We start from the raw sequence: 15907 nt of genomic DNA on the forward strand, positions 1-15907 counted from the left end.
TGTCAAAAACTACTGCAAACCCTTTGGAAGAATATGATGTATAAAGCAAACTCATCCTGAGAGGCACACAGACCCCTTCCTTACCCTCTGCATGTCGGCTGCTTTTTTTGCAAGATGGTGATGGAGTTAGCTTTGTACCTGTCACCCAGACTCCACACTTGCTGGCTGAAACTAGACATCCTGGAAATGGTACCCACATGAGGTCATGCAGCCCCAACAAGTTACCCAGCAGTAGCAAGGACTCCTGCCAGAGAAAAACATTCTCCCAAACCCCGGCTGCAAAGACTATGATTTTATACTGCTGGCCCCTCAAGGAAGCTGCGCTTTGATTTTGTTCTTCCTTGTGAATCTTTTTTTTTCCTCCCTATTTTGTTTCCTGCACAATTTTTAGAAACATAGTGTCATTTTGAAACTGTTTTTTCTACCTACTAGTTTGCCAAGCATATGGAGACACATCCAGCCCGCGATGGGTTGAAATGATAGAGCCAGTAAGGTGAGCCACTGACGTTGTTGCTGCATTTTAAACATAGCACATAATGTGTTACACAAACACCATTCAAAACCTGAGTCACAGATTCAGATGGGAGCATATATAAATAGCGCGCGTGTGCGTGTGTGCGTGTGTGTGTGTGCGCGCGTGCGCGCGTGTGTGTGAGTTTGTGTGTAATGGTAGAAAAAGCAAGTAAGTTTGGGGAATCAGGTCAAACATCATTGTGCCCAATTTAAATATCACAAAAACCTCAGCCGTGTCACTATTTACACCCCCTCACACAACTCCCACCCAAAAATGGAGCAAAAGCCAAGTGGAAAATTCAAATAAGCGGATGTCCCCACGTTGAACTGAACAACGCAAAGGCTGCGTGGCATCAAGTGAAGTGATAATTATGTTGTCTCACTTCCTGGCTGTCCATACCCACATACAGAGCAGCTCTCTGTTTCTGGGCTTCAAACGGTTTTGAGTTTTTTCCTTAGGTTTTGGCTCATGCCAGCCAGTTGATTGGCACGTCACAACTCTGATGGATTTCTGGTGCAGTGACAGACTACATCTTGGGATGGTGAAGAACTCACACCTGGAACATGTTTTAAACATTTTTTAAAAATCCATTTTCTCACACTCCCCTCCCCAGTTCACCTTGGACATAACTTGCTGTCAACGTGCTGGCCCACACCCAGCTCAGGAAGTTGCTGCTCAGGCTCTTGAACATAAACCGAGCCTAAAAATGACATGACAGCAGGCTCAGGGCAGACCCCGCAGCTTCGGCCTTGCACTGAGCAAAGCATGAGGCCATAGGTCTGGAAAAAAGCTAACAAGAGTCTTGGGCAGCCCGTGGTATCCGTGAGGCTCTCAATCATCTCTGAAGACCCAGCCTTGATCCCAAGTCACTCTGTCCCTTGGTTGGTACCTTCCAGCTTCCGGCCTCACTCCCGCCGTCAAGGCAGGCACTCTATGTAGACTTGCAAGGTACTGCAGCTCAGCGAAGGGGATGAGGGGAGGGACAACTGCATCTTCAAAGGCTGAGCATTTCAGCAGCTGTAAGCCGGTGCCCCCGACACTAAGAAGGGCTCTGCATCCATGTGGGACGTGGAGGGCCACATACACAGCAACGGCAGCTGCACATGGGTGGCACGGCCCTGCTGCTGTGTGACTCCAGTTCCTTCCACTCAGCCTCTGCCAAGCTGGGTGTCTCCATCATCCCCGTCTGGTCCTTCTCCAGCCACAGCCACAGCGGTCCCCAGCCTCGGCCTCTCCATCAGCAGAGTCTCAGTTAGGAGCTCACTAAGGTGTAGATCATGCTGAATGCAAACAGAAACGGGAAAGCGGATGTCAGCAGGAACCCATGACTCTCAACGGTCCCCTTCCAAAGCTGGAGCCCGTGGAGTCACCTCAGTCCTGTCTCTATGGTCTCCGACTCACATACTGAGGCTTTGCCGCACCCCACAATACAGAAATGTCATCTGTTAGGAAGGCATCCCACACCCCGCATCCCACATCCCGTATCCCACATCCCCCAAGAAAGATGTGTTGTCTCTGGATGCCTATGAGTACACTCATTGGGATGACCTCGGTGGCCAGGTGCCTATGGGGTGAGGACACAGCAGCCTCTTCATGCTGCCAGCTGCTACCACATGCTCACATGATGGCTACAACCAAGGGTCCCCGGTGATGCCACATAGTGTGTCAGTTCCAAGGGTCAGGATGAAGATCATTGCTGTCAATGCCAGTGTGGATGCATGGACACAGTCCTCAGGGCAAATAAGGTAGGTGAATCTTAACTCAGTATAGGTCCCCAAACCTGCTTTAGGGGATGAGTTGTGACCAAGCAGGGGCCTAACAAGGGTTTCAGGCCAATTCTGCAAGATTGATGGGTTGACCAGAACTACAGTCTACTGCTTTGTCTATTTAGAAGAGGAAGAAGCACAGCTTTTTCCACTAGAGACCCCTCCCCTAGCTCTAACAAGATAACTAAGAAGCAAAACCAAATAAAAAGACCTAAACTATTTTCCTCCTCATCCTGCACAGCCAGGAAACCACTGAGCTCCTCGGGAGTCCCCCATCTAGAGTAAGGACATGGTACATGTGCCCGGCCCCAGTGGTTGGATCTGGAGCTAGACAGATGATTCTCACTATACAGCTCATGACAAATCACCACATTCCAACCCCAAAGCCAGTTCTCTGCCCATTGTGGACTGAGCCAAATTGTGGAGAACCCTGTTTAACTCGCTGTATTTCTTTTATTTGGTTTTCACTGAACACCTACTATGTACCAAGCACCATTCTCAGTGCAGGGAAATAATGGAGAGCGTGTGGCCCGGACCCTGACCAAGAAGGAACAGGCAGCCGAGCTGTGACAACAAACGTCACAGATTAGGTGAATGTATATCATGTGCTGTGCACTGAGCAGAGATAGAGAAGAAGGGAACAGACGGGTTCTCTGCCATCTGGAGACAAGCGACCCATAAACAACGTAAGTGTAGACTAGGAGGAAACGGCCAAGGCGAGACCAGGACGGCCCAAAGGGACAGAATGGTGTAGCTTCCGTGAATAACGTGGGCCAGGGCTACTCTCAGAATCCTAGCCAGGCCGGCGGTGCGTGCCTGTGATCCCAGCTACACAGTCCGAGGCTGAAGGCTCAGGTAAGGGTGGCCCGGGCGATTCAGCAAAACTCGGTCTCAAGTAGAAAAGGAGCCGAGGGCACGTAACCCGGTGGCAGACTGCTTGTCTAGCGTGGCTGGGGTCCTAGGTTTGCTCTCCAGGACAAGGAAAGAGGGACAGGAGAGGAGAGGAGAGGAGGACTGGGGGGGAGGGGAAGGGAACAGGGAGAGGACAGACAAGGGGAGGAGAAGGGGAAGCAAAAGAAAGGAGGGGAGGATGGGAAGAGGAAGGAGAGAGAGAAGAGGGTGAAAGGTCCTCCTGCTGAGCAACAAACCGTCTACACTGGACTCGCTCTCCAGGCTGACTGTAGCCTCATCTCTGTGACACATAATCCATAAATACCGCCCACACCACAGGACATTCTGAGGGGACCGGTGGGAGCCACATGGCTAACAGAGTGCAGTAGAGTAAGGCTCACTACTTGGGCGCAGAGACTTTCCTTAACTTCTCCGAGGTCTCAGAACTACTCCTCACTGCCGGATGGTCCGTAGCCTCCATCTCAGCTTCCGAGTCTCCAGCTCCACACTCAGCTCACAGCCTGCCTGCCCTGCCTGGACCTCCCCTCCCTTCACACGGCCCAGGCGAATGCTCTGCCATCTGCCAGTTCTCGGTCTGGGTTTGGGAATTCCCCAGGCAGAAGACACAGGGTCTCCTGGGAGACACAGCGGGGGACACTTTGATGTTGGGTGTGGTGAAGAATGAGGCCCCCTGAGCTGGTGCTTGGGCTGCAGGAAGACAAAGCTGTGAGCACGCTATGCTGAGACTGGGAGGCAGGAAGTTCACTGGCCTCTGAGGGACTTACAGGGTGATCACTCCCGGCTAAGCACCCAGAGCCACCCCCATTGTCCACGTCAACCCTTGATGGGGGAAGTCCTTCTGTGTACATGTTGTCTTTATAGGTTGATTAAATAAAGCACTGTTGATCAATAGGGAAGCAAGATAGGTGGGACTAGGAGTCGAGGAGGATTCTGGGAAACAGAGACACAGTCAGTCACGATGTAGGACACCAGAGGAGTAAGAGGACTGGACCCTTTCTCCAGTAAGAGAAGACCACATGGAAATACTCAGATTAGCAGTTATGGGTTAATAATTAAGTCAAAGCTAGCCAATAAGAAATCAAGCAAACGGAGGCAACAGCTTCATAATTAATATGGTGTTTTGTGTGTGATTTGGGGACTGAGACAGCTCGGGACCCAGGCAGCTGGCAGAAAAACTACATATTATACACCCTCTTGCCCCATGGCCCAGCAGACAGCAGTGTTGCTTTCTGGGAATTCCTCTACCTTTGGCTCCAACGGCTCAAATGCAAGATGAATGCTGTAGTCTCCCAAAGTAAGATGGACCTTAGGATAATGGGCCAGGAGCCAGAGAAGGCCTAAGCCATGCTCTGCTGGCTCTAAAATGGGCTGCTGCCATCTGGGGACAGGCCACCCAGCCTATGACTGCAGGTGGCCTGTAGCCTTGTGAAGAAAGTGAGGTGAAACTCACTCCAGAGAAGAAACTGTACCTGAAAATACTCCAGGGAGTGGCCCCTGCCTTCAGACAAGCTTTTTCCACCCTCTGTAGCCTCCTGGGATAGCAGGTGCTGGAACTGCTAAGCCCTTAGCCAGAAGGACTTGGGTGAGCCGCTGGTCACCTCAGCTTCTCCAAGGAGGCTCCAGGGGCCCTCAGACTTCTACAGTTTGGAGCAGGAAGCATCCAGACCCTTCATGAAGGGTAAAACTCTGAGGCTGGAGTAACCCTTGGCTTCATGAAGAAAGGGCTAGAATAACTCTGTGACCCCCCCTCCCCACAGCTGAGGTGAACCATGAGGCCACACCTCCCACGTCTCTGATCTGCTGCTTCTGGAGATTGAGGCAGGAAGCAAGAGCAAGTTAGCCTTCCAGGGTGCCGGGTTCCACCTCAGACCCATAGCAGAGTCGTGTGGAGCTCTGCAGAGTGAGGAGTTGGGACAGTAGATCTATTCCTACTAAAGGCCTGGGAGCCATCAGCCATCTGCACTCTGACCAGTGGCCTATCTCTATCCCCTCGCCCTCACTTTGATAAAGACTTGCTTAGGGGTCCTGTACTCTATCTGAAGTTCAGCCTCTAAGTCATACTTGGTGTGACCATTAGCTGTGACCTTGGGAAATGTTTCCACCTTCGAAGATCCACATTCCTCATTTTAAATATGTGGGCAAGGACAGAATGTATCTCATAAATTTGGCAATGCACACGGAGTTTGTTCTGGAATGTTGGGCAATGTAACTCCCCAGCCTGCTACACCCAGCCTGAACCCAGGGGTGGCTGTGAAGTCAGCACCCCCACCCTCCTCTGTGTCTGCAGAGACAGCACTGGGGTGTTCAGGGACATCTGTGACCCTGCAAAGGTAGGGACTGGACAGCAAGGTGATCAGGAAAAGGCCCCAGAAATGAGTACAAAAGGGAACAAGAGACATTTCCAGAACAAGGAGCCTCGGGAGTACAAACCAGGACGATGGCTCACAGAGCTCTGCTGAGCTGAGGCGTTCAAGTGATGAGGTGACGAGAGGGACCCGGCAGCAGAGCCGCAGAGTCGGCAGAATTTGCTCAATTAGGACAGTGTTATGAAACATGGAAGAATTGTAGCATAAGCACTTAATGACCCAATGTGTCACTCTGCAGGGTATGACTTGCACTGGATGGAGAAAGCCCACTGTCACAGAACCCAAGAACCTTCACAAGTAGGCTGAGGGCAAGGGGTAATGAGGCTGGGCCCTTTGGTTCACTGACACCCCAACGGGCTGAGCTGCTGGGCTCTCAAGGGCAGGAAGCCCTGCTGGGAAGAAGCCCTGGACAGTCCTTCAGCTGCTTCCTACAAGATGTTATTAGATGTTTCCCTGAGTTGCTAAGGATGTGAACAAAGGCATCTTCCTTCCCCAGAAACCCTTGCTCATGAGTCAAGGTTAGACACTGGACCAGATTCAACTGGCCAAGCTCTCCTGTCATCGCCCACCTCCCAAAAAGCTACCTCTTCAAGGCCAGCCTGAAATCCCTTCCCTTTGCTGTTGAGGCCAAAGCCAGGAGGAGGGCGGGACTCACCAGTACAGGTAGTAGAAGAAGGACAGGAGGTAGAAGGCTAGCTTACACCAGGCCTCCTTCTGACAGTAGCTCAAGGTGTCCGCGTTCATAACAACTGGTGGGTCGTAGGCTAGTTCTGAGCTGTCTGCTGGGCAGTGGAAGTACCTGCAGGAAAGAGAGCGTGACAGTGATGTCTCTGAGGCTCAGAGGCCCACACTGTCGGCCCAAGGCCACCTAGCATAGGACTTTCCCCTGAAAATCTGTGCCTCCTGCCAAAGTCAGACTCCAACCGTTGCCACAGTGCGACTCAGCTACAGCCTCCCGGCGGCGGTGGGTGTTTAAGTCCTGCAGCAGGTCCCTGGTATCGTAAGAAGGTGCTCCGACAGAAGGAACATGTCACCCAGTATTATGACCTGGATGTGAACTCTCCCCCACAGGCTCGTGTGAGGGTACACTTGGTACCAAGCTGGCAGCCCTGTTTGCAGGGGGAGCAGACAGGAGACTATGGAACCTTTAGAAGGTAGGGCTTCACTGGAGGAAGTGGAGGAAGTTACAGGATAGCCCCACTTCCTGTCCTAGCTCTCTGCTTCCATCTTCCAAGACAGTAATATCACTGCAAGTTCCTGCTGCCCTGGCCACCATGCCTTCTCCATCCACCAGGGCAGGCTGGATCCCCTTAAACTACGCGCCCAAATAACGCCTTCCTGCTCAGGCTGATTCTGATAGGGTATGGGTTGTTTTGCTGTTTTGTTGTTTGTTTGTTTGTTTGTTTGTTTGATAGAAGGGCCCAGAAGAGCAAACAGAGCATTGACCATCTTCAGAGAAGCCAGAAAGGAGAACCGTAGGTGGAGGGAGGAGTCCTCATCAAAGGCCACAGCCACACCAACCCCTCAGCTGCTGACCAAGCCCAGGAGGGCTCGCATGACAACTGGGGCTCTTGTCAGTGTCTGCAGCTCTTGGTTCGTGTCCCACGAACATCTGCAGGGCATATTTTCCCTGTGGAGCCCTAGATCCCAGTGCAGCTGAAGTGGCCCAGTGCTGCTCTTTGTCACGGTGGGAAAGGACCTGGGAGGCAGGGTACACACTGCCCCTCAAGCCAGGCCTGGGACAGTAGCAGAAGGAGCACAGGCCTGGGCCTGACCTGAAGACTGCCATGATAGCTCACACCTGCATCTCCGTCACCTCTTCCTCCCCTCAGAGAACCACACTGGCATCATCTGTCACCGACACTATGCTAAGAGGACATCAGAAGCCAGATTCGATGGCAGCTGCCAGCTCATAGCCCTTGGGCCGCTCACCTCTCCTCCTCTCCCAGAGCAGATTTCAAACCTATTTGTCATCACCGTGGCTTTGTTCCCAGGTGACCTCATTAAGTGGAGGAAGGGGACCATGGTGACCAAATGACTTCATAGAAAGGACTAAGCCTGACTCTTTTGCTTGCTGCTCACCAGATTGTCCTTCCCTGGGTCAGTCATCAGCCCATCCTGGGCTCAGCCATAAAACGGGGACAAGAATTGGAATGCTGATGCAAGGTGATGCATGCAAATGGCCTCCCCAGACAGCCGCCGGAAAGTGGTGGCCAGGCCAGTTTGACCAAAGCAAAGCGAGAGTGAGGGTGGACGTGTCTGCTAGAGAAAAGCCTGGCAGTTCCCCGGCAGAAGGGGGCAGATGGGCCAGGGTATTCGTTCAGACTGCAAGACCCTGCAAGCAGAGCGCCTCGGTTCAGCTCCCAAAACTCAGCTAAGTGGGTGGCGCTGGGCATGGTGACGTGAGGCTGTAATTTCAGAGCTGGAGATGGTAAGACATGTGCTTCTTGGGGGCACAGGCCAGCCAGCCTCACCTGCTTAAGTGAGTTTCAGGTCATCAAGAGACTTTGTCCCCGCCCCCCACCCCAAGGTAGATGGTACTACTTGAGGAACTATACTGGAAGTTGTCATCTGAACTCTACACACATGTTCATATGCATGTGTCTATGTATACATAAACATGTGGGCGGGAGGGGGAGGGGGCAGACAGAGAAAAGAAAGAGAGAGAAAGGGGGTGTTCTAGGACTCGGGGAACTTCAGTACATCCACCTTCATTCTGTCTGTCTTTTGTGATCTGATAACGTCGTAAGAGTAAGTAGGATAGGCCACCAAGGATCCAAAAACCAAGACAAGGTCCTTACAGGCAGTGAGACCGTGGCTGCTCCCCACCTCCACGCACACACATTCCAGGTGCGGGGACAATGGCCAGCTCTCCTTTTCCTCCCTTGGGACAAGTGCTAGCTCTAAGACTAGAGCACAAACCCAGCGTTCACAAGTTGACTGCCTTTCCTTTCCTTTGCCGGGGTGGAGGTAGAACCCAAGGCTGCGTTGTGTGTACAGCAAGCACATGACTCATCACTGAGGCACTTCCCCGGCCACTGACCACACTTCCCTAGGCTTCATGGACAGACCGTCACCTAAAGACTCTCCAGAGAAACTTCTTTCGCTGGAAGGAGATCCACCCTGGGGCTGCGTGTGAGGTGGAGGGACACAGATGGCCCTCACAGATGAGGTGAGCTGTCGTCCTCAAAGCCATCTAGTTCAGGGGTTCCCTCTCCCTCACCTACAACCAACCATGGGCAAAGCCTGTCCAGTTTACCTCCAAGATTCTGTTCTCTCGCTGGGCCAACTTTCCCTGGCCAGGACCCATCTCCATTATCTATCGCCTTCATTTCTTCACCTGGAGTGTTGTCATGTTCCTAATTAGATTTTGACTTCAATACATCTCTGCTGGCCCATCCTTCACACTCAGCCGGGATCACCTTCTAAAGCAAGGCCACTTTCCTCCTCCAGAATGTCTCATGGCTTTCCAGTTCCTGCAGGACCCGAGCTCTCCATCAACTCTTCTTGAACTCTCCATGTGAGATTTCCAGCTGCTCACCATCAGCACCCTCCAAGAGCTGCTATCCAGCCATGTGGAAGGATAAAACTGTCCCCCAAACATGCCAAGTGCTCTCTCACTTCTGGGCCTTTGTCCTGGCTTTTCTGGATTTTCCTACACTCTTCAGACTAACTTAAGTGTGTTATTCCTTCTGCTGCTAAAATGTACCTAAGATAAAGATTCATACATATTTTCATCTAGGAGTTCCCCTCAATGCCTAGCAAGAGTGCTCCATACCTTTGCTAGTGACAGAGTGGAATGTTCTAGGTGTGGATAATTCAAGGCCATATTGTATGGGAAACTGGCAATGATGGACCAACTGGCTTGGGGGTCCAGAGCTCCAGGATTAAAGGGTTCAAGGAAGGCAACTGATCCACACAATTATAATCCACTCCTCTGGTATTTCCCGCTTCTGCTCTAGATCCATACCCAACAGAAAACCCACACCATGTGACCCAAAGCCCAGTCTTAGAGGAGAAGTGATTATTTAACATCATGAAGTTTGCCCTTTTGACATGTATATACAATTCAGTGAGTTTTACTATTTTTATGGAGTTGCACATCGATCACCACTAACTCCAGAGCATTTTCATTACCCTAACCCTGAAAAAGAAATTACCCACTGGCAGTCGTTTCCTATTCCCCTCAGTCTTTGGAACATACTAGTTTACTTTAAATCTCTATAGATCTGACTATTCTGGAAATTTCATATCAACAGACTCATACAATGTGTGATCACTGGGTCTGATATTTTAGCGTATGTTTTCTTTATGGCCCATCCACTATGTAGCATGTTTAAGTATGCTGTGTCTTTTTAACTTCCTAGTAATGTTTCATTGAATGGAAACACCACATTTTCTTTACCCATTCATCAGCTAATATGCATCGGTGTTGTTTCCATGTGTGGGATACAGTGACTAATGTTGTGGTTGCTTTTCATATTAACCTGCAGGATTGAGGTTGATTAAGAGTCAAGAAGACTTACTTCCAGCTCTGGAGAGTACGTTTGTTCTAGGTTATCAATTTGACATAACCTATAGTCATCTCACAGGAGAACCTTAACTGAGGAACTACCTAGATCATACTGACCTATGGGTGTGTCTATGAGGGATTGTGTTGACTGCTGACTGATGTAGGAGGGACCAGCCCATTGTAGGTACGCGGTACCATTCCCTGATCAGGTGGTCCTGAGCTCTGTAAGAGAGTTAGCTAGACATGAGTCTGCCAGCAAAAACAGTCTTCCATTGTTTCTGCCTTCAGGCTTCTGCTTGGGTTCCTGCCCCCTCAGTAACGGGCTGTAACTGATAGCCTGTTCCTTCCCTAAAGTGCTTTTGGTCAGAGTGTTTAGACACAACAGGACTGTGTATCTATAACAAGGTTTCTAAAAGAAAGGGATGAAAGACCGGCAGGCACCTGGCGGCTGAGCTCTCTGGGCAGACTGCCGTTGGGTGGACAAGTGAAGGAGGGTGGGCCAGCCCAGACAGACAGACCTACCTCCAGAAGTGGTAGAAGAGCAGTGGCACGTTCAGCCCCAGGGTGAGCCACTCCTGAGCACACAGGAACATGATGCAGAAGAGGCTGTGGATAGAGTACTCTGGCAGCACCAGCTGGGGAGGGAGCAGAGGCACACGGGCCTGGTTAGAGGCAGGAGGCGCCCCCGCCCACCCTCGGCCTCCCTCCCCTGCAAAGGTCCGCCCCGTGACTGACCATTCTGGGGGAAAGTTCCGTGGTTTAGACCCAATCCCAAGCAGACACAAGCCCTCTGTACCTGCCTGGGGAACAAGGGAGGAGGCTGCCCAGCATCTGGGCTGCTGGGAAAGCTGGGAGTGTTCTCTGAGTGTTCTCTGCCGCCTTCCTGGCTCTGTGTTTCTGGCTCCTCTGTGCCCTCCCCCTAGCTAATAGGTGTGTCACAATACAGGAAGGTCAGGAGTTCCTAATACAGAAAGGCAATAGCTGATGAGGCACAGACCAAGAAAAACCCGAAACACCAAGTAGCAATGGTGAAGATGAGTAGCCACTATGTGAAGGGAGAGAGATGGTCTCAGATCAGAGTGGCCAGATGGAAGAGTGGCCAGCTAGAAGAGGGACACCTCTCCTGGGTGAGCACATGTGGCATAAATGAAAATAAAGATAACTAGAAGATGGGAATTGAACCCCTTCCAGTACAGAAAGCTGTGGTTATGCAAACACACTCATGTAGGTAGGATATACATACATACACAAGCATGCATAGGTATGGCCTGTGCATCTCACTTAGGTCATCACGAATGTTCCGGTCTTCCAACAAACTCTGTCTTTCAAAGGTCATCTCAAACTTGTTTCTAAAGGAATCCATCCTCTCCTGCACCTCTCATCCCCAAACCTGATCCCTTTATAAACTTACATAAAATAGAAACACTGAAGTTTTAAGTCACTAACTGTAGCTCCGGAAGGCAAGATGAATAGTGTGTGTGTGTGTGTGTGTGTGTGTGTGTGTGTGTGTGTGCATGCGCATGTGCATGTGCATGTATGTGTGTGTGCACACGCTGGCACTTTGGACCAATCCGCTTGGGTACAGAACATGAGTTTAGCCTTTTGCTGTAGACAAAAGAGCGACCTGACCAGTTGGCCCCTGCAGAAGATAAGGACATATTCATGCATTAAAAACAAATGCACATACAGGCACACGTGAGAAATGTATTTTGCATTTGGAGGCTCTCTTTGTCCTCAGCATCTGGTGGAGGGTGAACTACGTTAACCTTAAGTTAATCAGTGAGCACGTCTCTCCAGGCTCATGACTTCAGGGGGTGAACCAGGCACTGCCTGCACCTGAGTCTCAACTGTGTGGCAGGAGAGGGCATGTCGCATCTTTTCTCCTTAGAGGACCTCAAAGTTGTCCTTGCCAGCTTCACCTGTACCCAGCAGGGCATCGCTGGGCTGCCTCTCATGCACGGCTGCCACACGCAACATCTCTACATTCAAAGCACTTATGCCAAGTCATTAACATGTTTAGAGACAGCTACTCCAGGCCTGAATCATCCATTACAGCTCTATTCCCGACTCCAATGCCAATGGCAAGCCTCTGAATGATGGCAGTTCAGAGTTCATGTTCCTCTGTCAATCACGCTGCTCCCCTCTCTTTGGGACTTGATTGAGAGTGGAAGCTGTGACGAGCAGGGAGGATTCCCTGTGTGGAGGAAGCTACTTAACCGAGGCCAGCTCGCCTTTTAGGGCTGAGGAGAACAGCTAACAAACGTATGCTATTCTGTATGGCTCTTCCAACTGCCTCCGAGTATCTAAAACACTGAGCAGGCTCCTCCCCTTCACCCCAGGAGACTTCACATGGCAGCAATGTCCTTGTGGTATACTTATTGTCCCTCCTATTCTCCAGGCATCCGTTGTCACATTGATGTGGACAGTGTAAGGACCTTATTCCTACCAGACCAGACGGGGCTTAGGCAGGCCACCTGCACTGGCCGGCACCGTGGCCCCTCTGCACCAACTCCCCTTCCCACTACTTGGCCTTTGGAGCATAAGACATTGTGTCCCAGATCCCAGCAACTGGGAGGGACCGCATGGGCTTTGAGTGGAAACTCTATGAGAAACCTGGAACACTTAACAGCCAAAGAAAAATGCTCCTAAGTCCTATTTTGTTCTCCCTGATGTTGCAAAGAACAGTTACAACAATGGGTATACTCCATCATCCTGACACTCTAAGTAAGGAGAGGGGCCCCTGGGCAACCTGTGATGAGTGGAATGAGAACAAGACATAAACTTTTGTTGTTCTGAGCTACGGAGAGTCGTATGTTGCTTCTCACTACAACACACTTTGATCCATCTCGTCTGATATAGTCAGAGGCCCAGGATGGGAAATCAATGAGAAAAGCAAAGCTGTGCTCTTCCTCCCTCTTCATCCTCTCTCACCATCCTCCCAGGCCTTCGTTTAATAAGCCACTGAGGATGCTGCCACATGCTCCTGTCACTGGGCATGTGGAGCACCAGGCAAAAGGCCACCAGGCAGGCAGATGCTTATTCATTCCGGTGTGCAGCCAGCTGGGTGGCTCCCTCCCAACTCAGAATAATTGCTAGAGAAAGATTCCCTACCCCTGGACCTACCAGAGAAAGTACAGAAAAGTTGATGGAAACAGTGACCACACCCCTGGCCAGCATCATCCCTTAGCATCGGCAGATACCGTTTCCTGTAACAGAGCTGTTGAATGGCACTGATCCCTGTGATTCACTGAATGAACTATAAATAGGAGGCCACAGTCTGCCGAGACCCCATGCCCTGCTTTCTGTGGTTATAAATAGTAAGATATAGACACCGTAGGGTTGCTAAAAAGACAGCAGTTCAAGTCAGCATTACCTACACACACCTATGATCCCAGGCTAAGAGAGCAAGCTACATAGTTACATCTGGCCTCAAAAAGCAAAAATCTAACAAGCAAAAGACAGTAATGCCAAGGCTTTGTGATCAAGGCAGGACCAAACACTATTGCAAAGGAAGAATAGACCTAACTATGTATGGAAACCAGAGGCCAGCATTTAGATGACAGGGCTTGCCAAACTGAACACAGGGCTGAGGAAATTGCTCAGGGGTGATACAGCACTTGCCACACACATGAGGATCCCCAGAAACCCACATGCATATCAGGTAGGCATGGCGGCCCACCTGTAATTGCAGCCTCAGAAGCTGCAGGTGACAAGGGATCTTCAGAACAAGCTAGCAAGACCAACCACAAGGGACAGGCTCTGGGCTTGACTGAAAGATCCTGCCTCAATGTCGAAGAAAGAAGAGTGATTGGGGACAATCTCCACCATCAACCTTGACTCTCTACATACTTGTACATACATGGGCATGTGCACCCACACACACTTGCCCATACACATGCAAAAACATGTACACATTCATATGTACATATATGCACCACACACACACACACACACACACACACACACACACACACACACACACACACACACACCACAGAGGATGGAACAAGAAAAACAACAACAAAACAAAGAAGTCACTGCCGTGGGTAACTCTTCACAAGCCACCAAAGGGCCACTCATTTCCCAATGTATGGGTCAAGCCTGATGCCAGGTTAAGACTGAGGACCTGTCAAGCCCGTTCCTCTTCTGACTTCCTGCCCAGATTTTGGTAGTCACTTTCCATCTGCTGGACATATCCCATCTGGGTGTTCCCGGGCCACTCTGAACTGAACCCTCACATCTCCCTGCAAGCATTGTCTCCTGAGCCTCTAGCTCGTCCAATACCTGTCTCTGTGCTTCCTCTTTCTCCTCAGCCCTCATGGGGACTCTTTCCAAACCTGACATCACCGTTTTCTACAGGGACACTCAGATCTGCTCTTGCTTTTCTTATGTCTACTGTCCCCTGCAGGCCTGGGCATCTAGCAGAGTTCTGTCCCAGGGGTAGGATCCCTCTGCCCAGAAGAGCTACATCTGTCCTCCATGTATGGCTTGGCTCTAAGCTTTCATTCATCCACAGTCTTGCTTCCCAGGAATTTTTAAAATTACATTCATTCTTAGATGCCAAAATATGTGTAATTTTACTAGTAGTTACAATAAAGTATTAAATACTTGCTTTTAGCAATCTCAAGCATTTAAAATATATTGTATAAAAATCAATACCAAAACAGACTAGAATTATAATATCTAAAACACTTTTATTTTCTGTTTTTTTTCTTGATAAAAATTTTCTTAGATTTTTCTACATATGTAACAGTACTAGATTCTGGAATGGAAGGAATCATTGTCTCCAATAAAATTATTTTTAAACAAGATCTAAATTCATTTTTATTTGTGATCTAAATTTTTTCTCTGTCACACCAGCTTCTCATTCATTCACCCACCCATTGGTTGTCAGGATATAGGTTGTCAATAAGCTTGTGTGTCTTGGGAGAATAATGCCATGTGACAATTTTAGGATTCTCTTCGATGTGCTGGTAGAGAAGAACAGTGGGTATGGGGGGAGAGACTTTTCTTAGCCTCATAGGAAGAGGAAGTAGGGAGCACACGGCTATATCCTATACTGGAAGTGCAGGAATGATGTGTTTGGGATGGGGGGGTCCCTAAATGTAGGGAATGGGGCAAACGGTGAGAGGTAAGCAGTCACCCATGAGTCCCAAGAGGATAGGATTTCCAGGAGGAGGTGTACACACATGAGTGTGTGCGTGTGCGTGTGTGCGTACGCGTGTGCGTGTGTGCGTGTGCGCGTACGCGTGTGCGTGTGTGCGTGTGTGCGTACGCGTGTGTGCGTACGCGTGTGCGTGTGCGTGTTCAGGTTTGTGCACCTGTGCGTATGTATGCATATGAAGGCCAGATGGGGACACTGGTGTCCTCTACGACTCCCCCCCTTATACCTTGAGACAAACTCCCTCACTGAACCTTGAGCTTGCCTTCTCTTCTTCTTCCAGCTGGGCTGGCAGGCAGCCATCCACAGCAATCATCCTGTCTCTGCCCCACCAGTGCTGGGGAGACAGTTATGCATACCCATCCCCATTCCAACTTTTTCTGTGCTTACTGAAGGTCTGGACGCAGGCCCTCCTCACGCTTGCCAGGCAAGCACTCTCGTCCACTGAGCCATCTTTCCAGGCTGGGGACCAGATCTCTAAAAGGACCAAACACAGCCTACAGTCACGGAAGGCCCACGGCCATGTTAGGCCCATGACCAAGGAAGGCCCATGGCCACAGAAGATCGGACCTGAGCTTAGCTGGAAGACTGTGGAAGCTGAGAGGCTCATCAGTCCCAGCTCTGAATGTGTCCTGTCAAGCTCAGACAACAGTTTTTCCGGCTACAATCACACTG

General features: G+C 50.3%; 1 protein-coding gene and 1 long non-coding RNA gene across 2 annotated transcripts in view; one reads left to right on the plus strand and one right to left on the minus strand.

Annotated features, from left to right (window-relative positions):
* Positions 1-494: 494 nt before the first annotated feature.
* Positions 495-15907, minus strand: part of Cnih3 (cornichon family AMPA receptor auxiliary protein 3) — a 99254-nt gene continuing 83841 nt past the window's right edge. The window contains exons 4-6 of the mRNA XM_005078128.4: positions 10594-10706; positions 6214-6357; positions 495-1794 (exon numbers count right to left, since the gene is read on the minus strand). Of these exons, the coding sequence (XP_005078185.1) occupies positions 1767-1794; positions 6214-6357; positions 10594-10706 (285 nt within the window). The 3' untranslated portion in view covers positions 495-1766. The remainder of the gene's footprint in view (positions 1795-6213; positions 6358-10593; positions 10707-15907) is intronic.
* On the plus strand, positions 7410-9159 carry LOC121136823. The gene is made up of 3 exons (XR_005873976.1): positions 7410-7724; positions 8533-8730; positions 9012-9159. It is a non-coding gene; the product is annotated as an uncharacterized LOC121136823 (long non-coding RNA).

The sequence above is a fragment of the Mesocricetus auratus genome, unplaced genomic scaffold, assembly GCF_017639785.1.
Source record: "Mesocricetus auratus isolate SY011 unplaced genomic scaffold, BCM_Maur_2.0 Super-Scaffold_100676, whole genome shotgun sequence".
NCBI classification, from domain to species: Eukaryota; Metazoa; Chordata; class Mammalia; order Rodentia; family Cricetidae; genus Mesocricetus; species Mesocricetus auratus.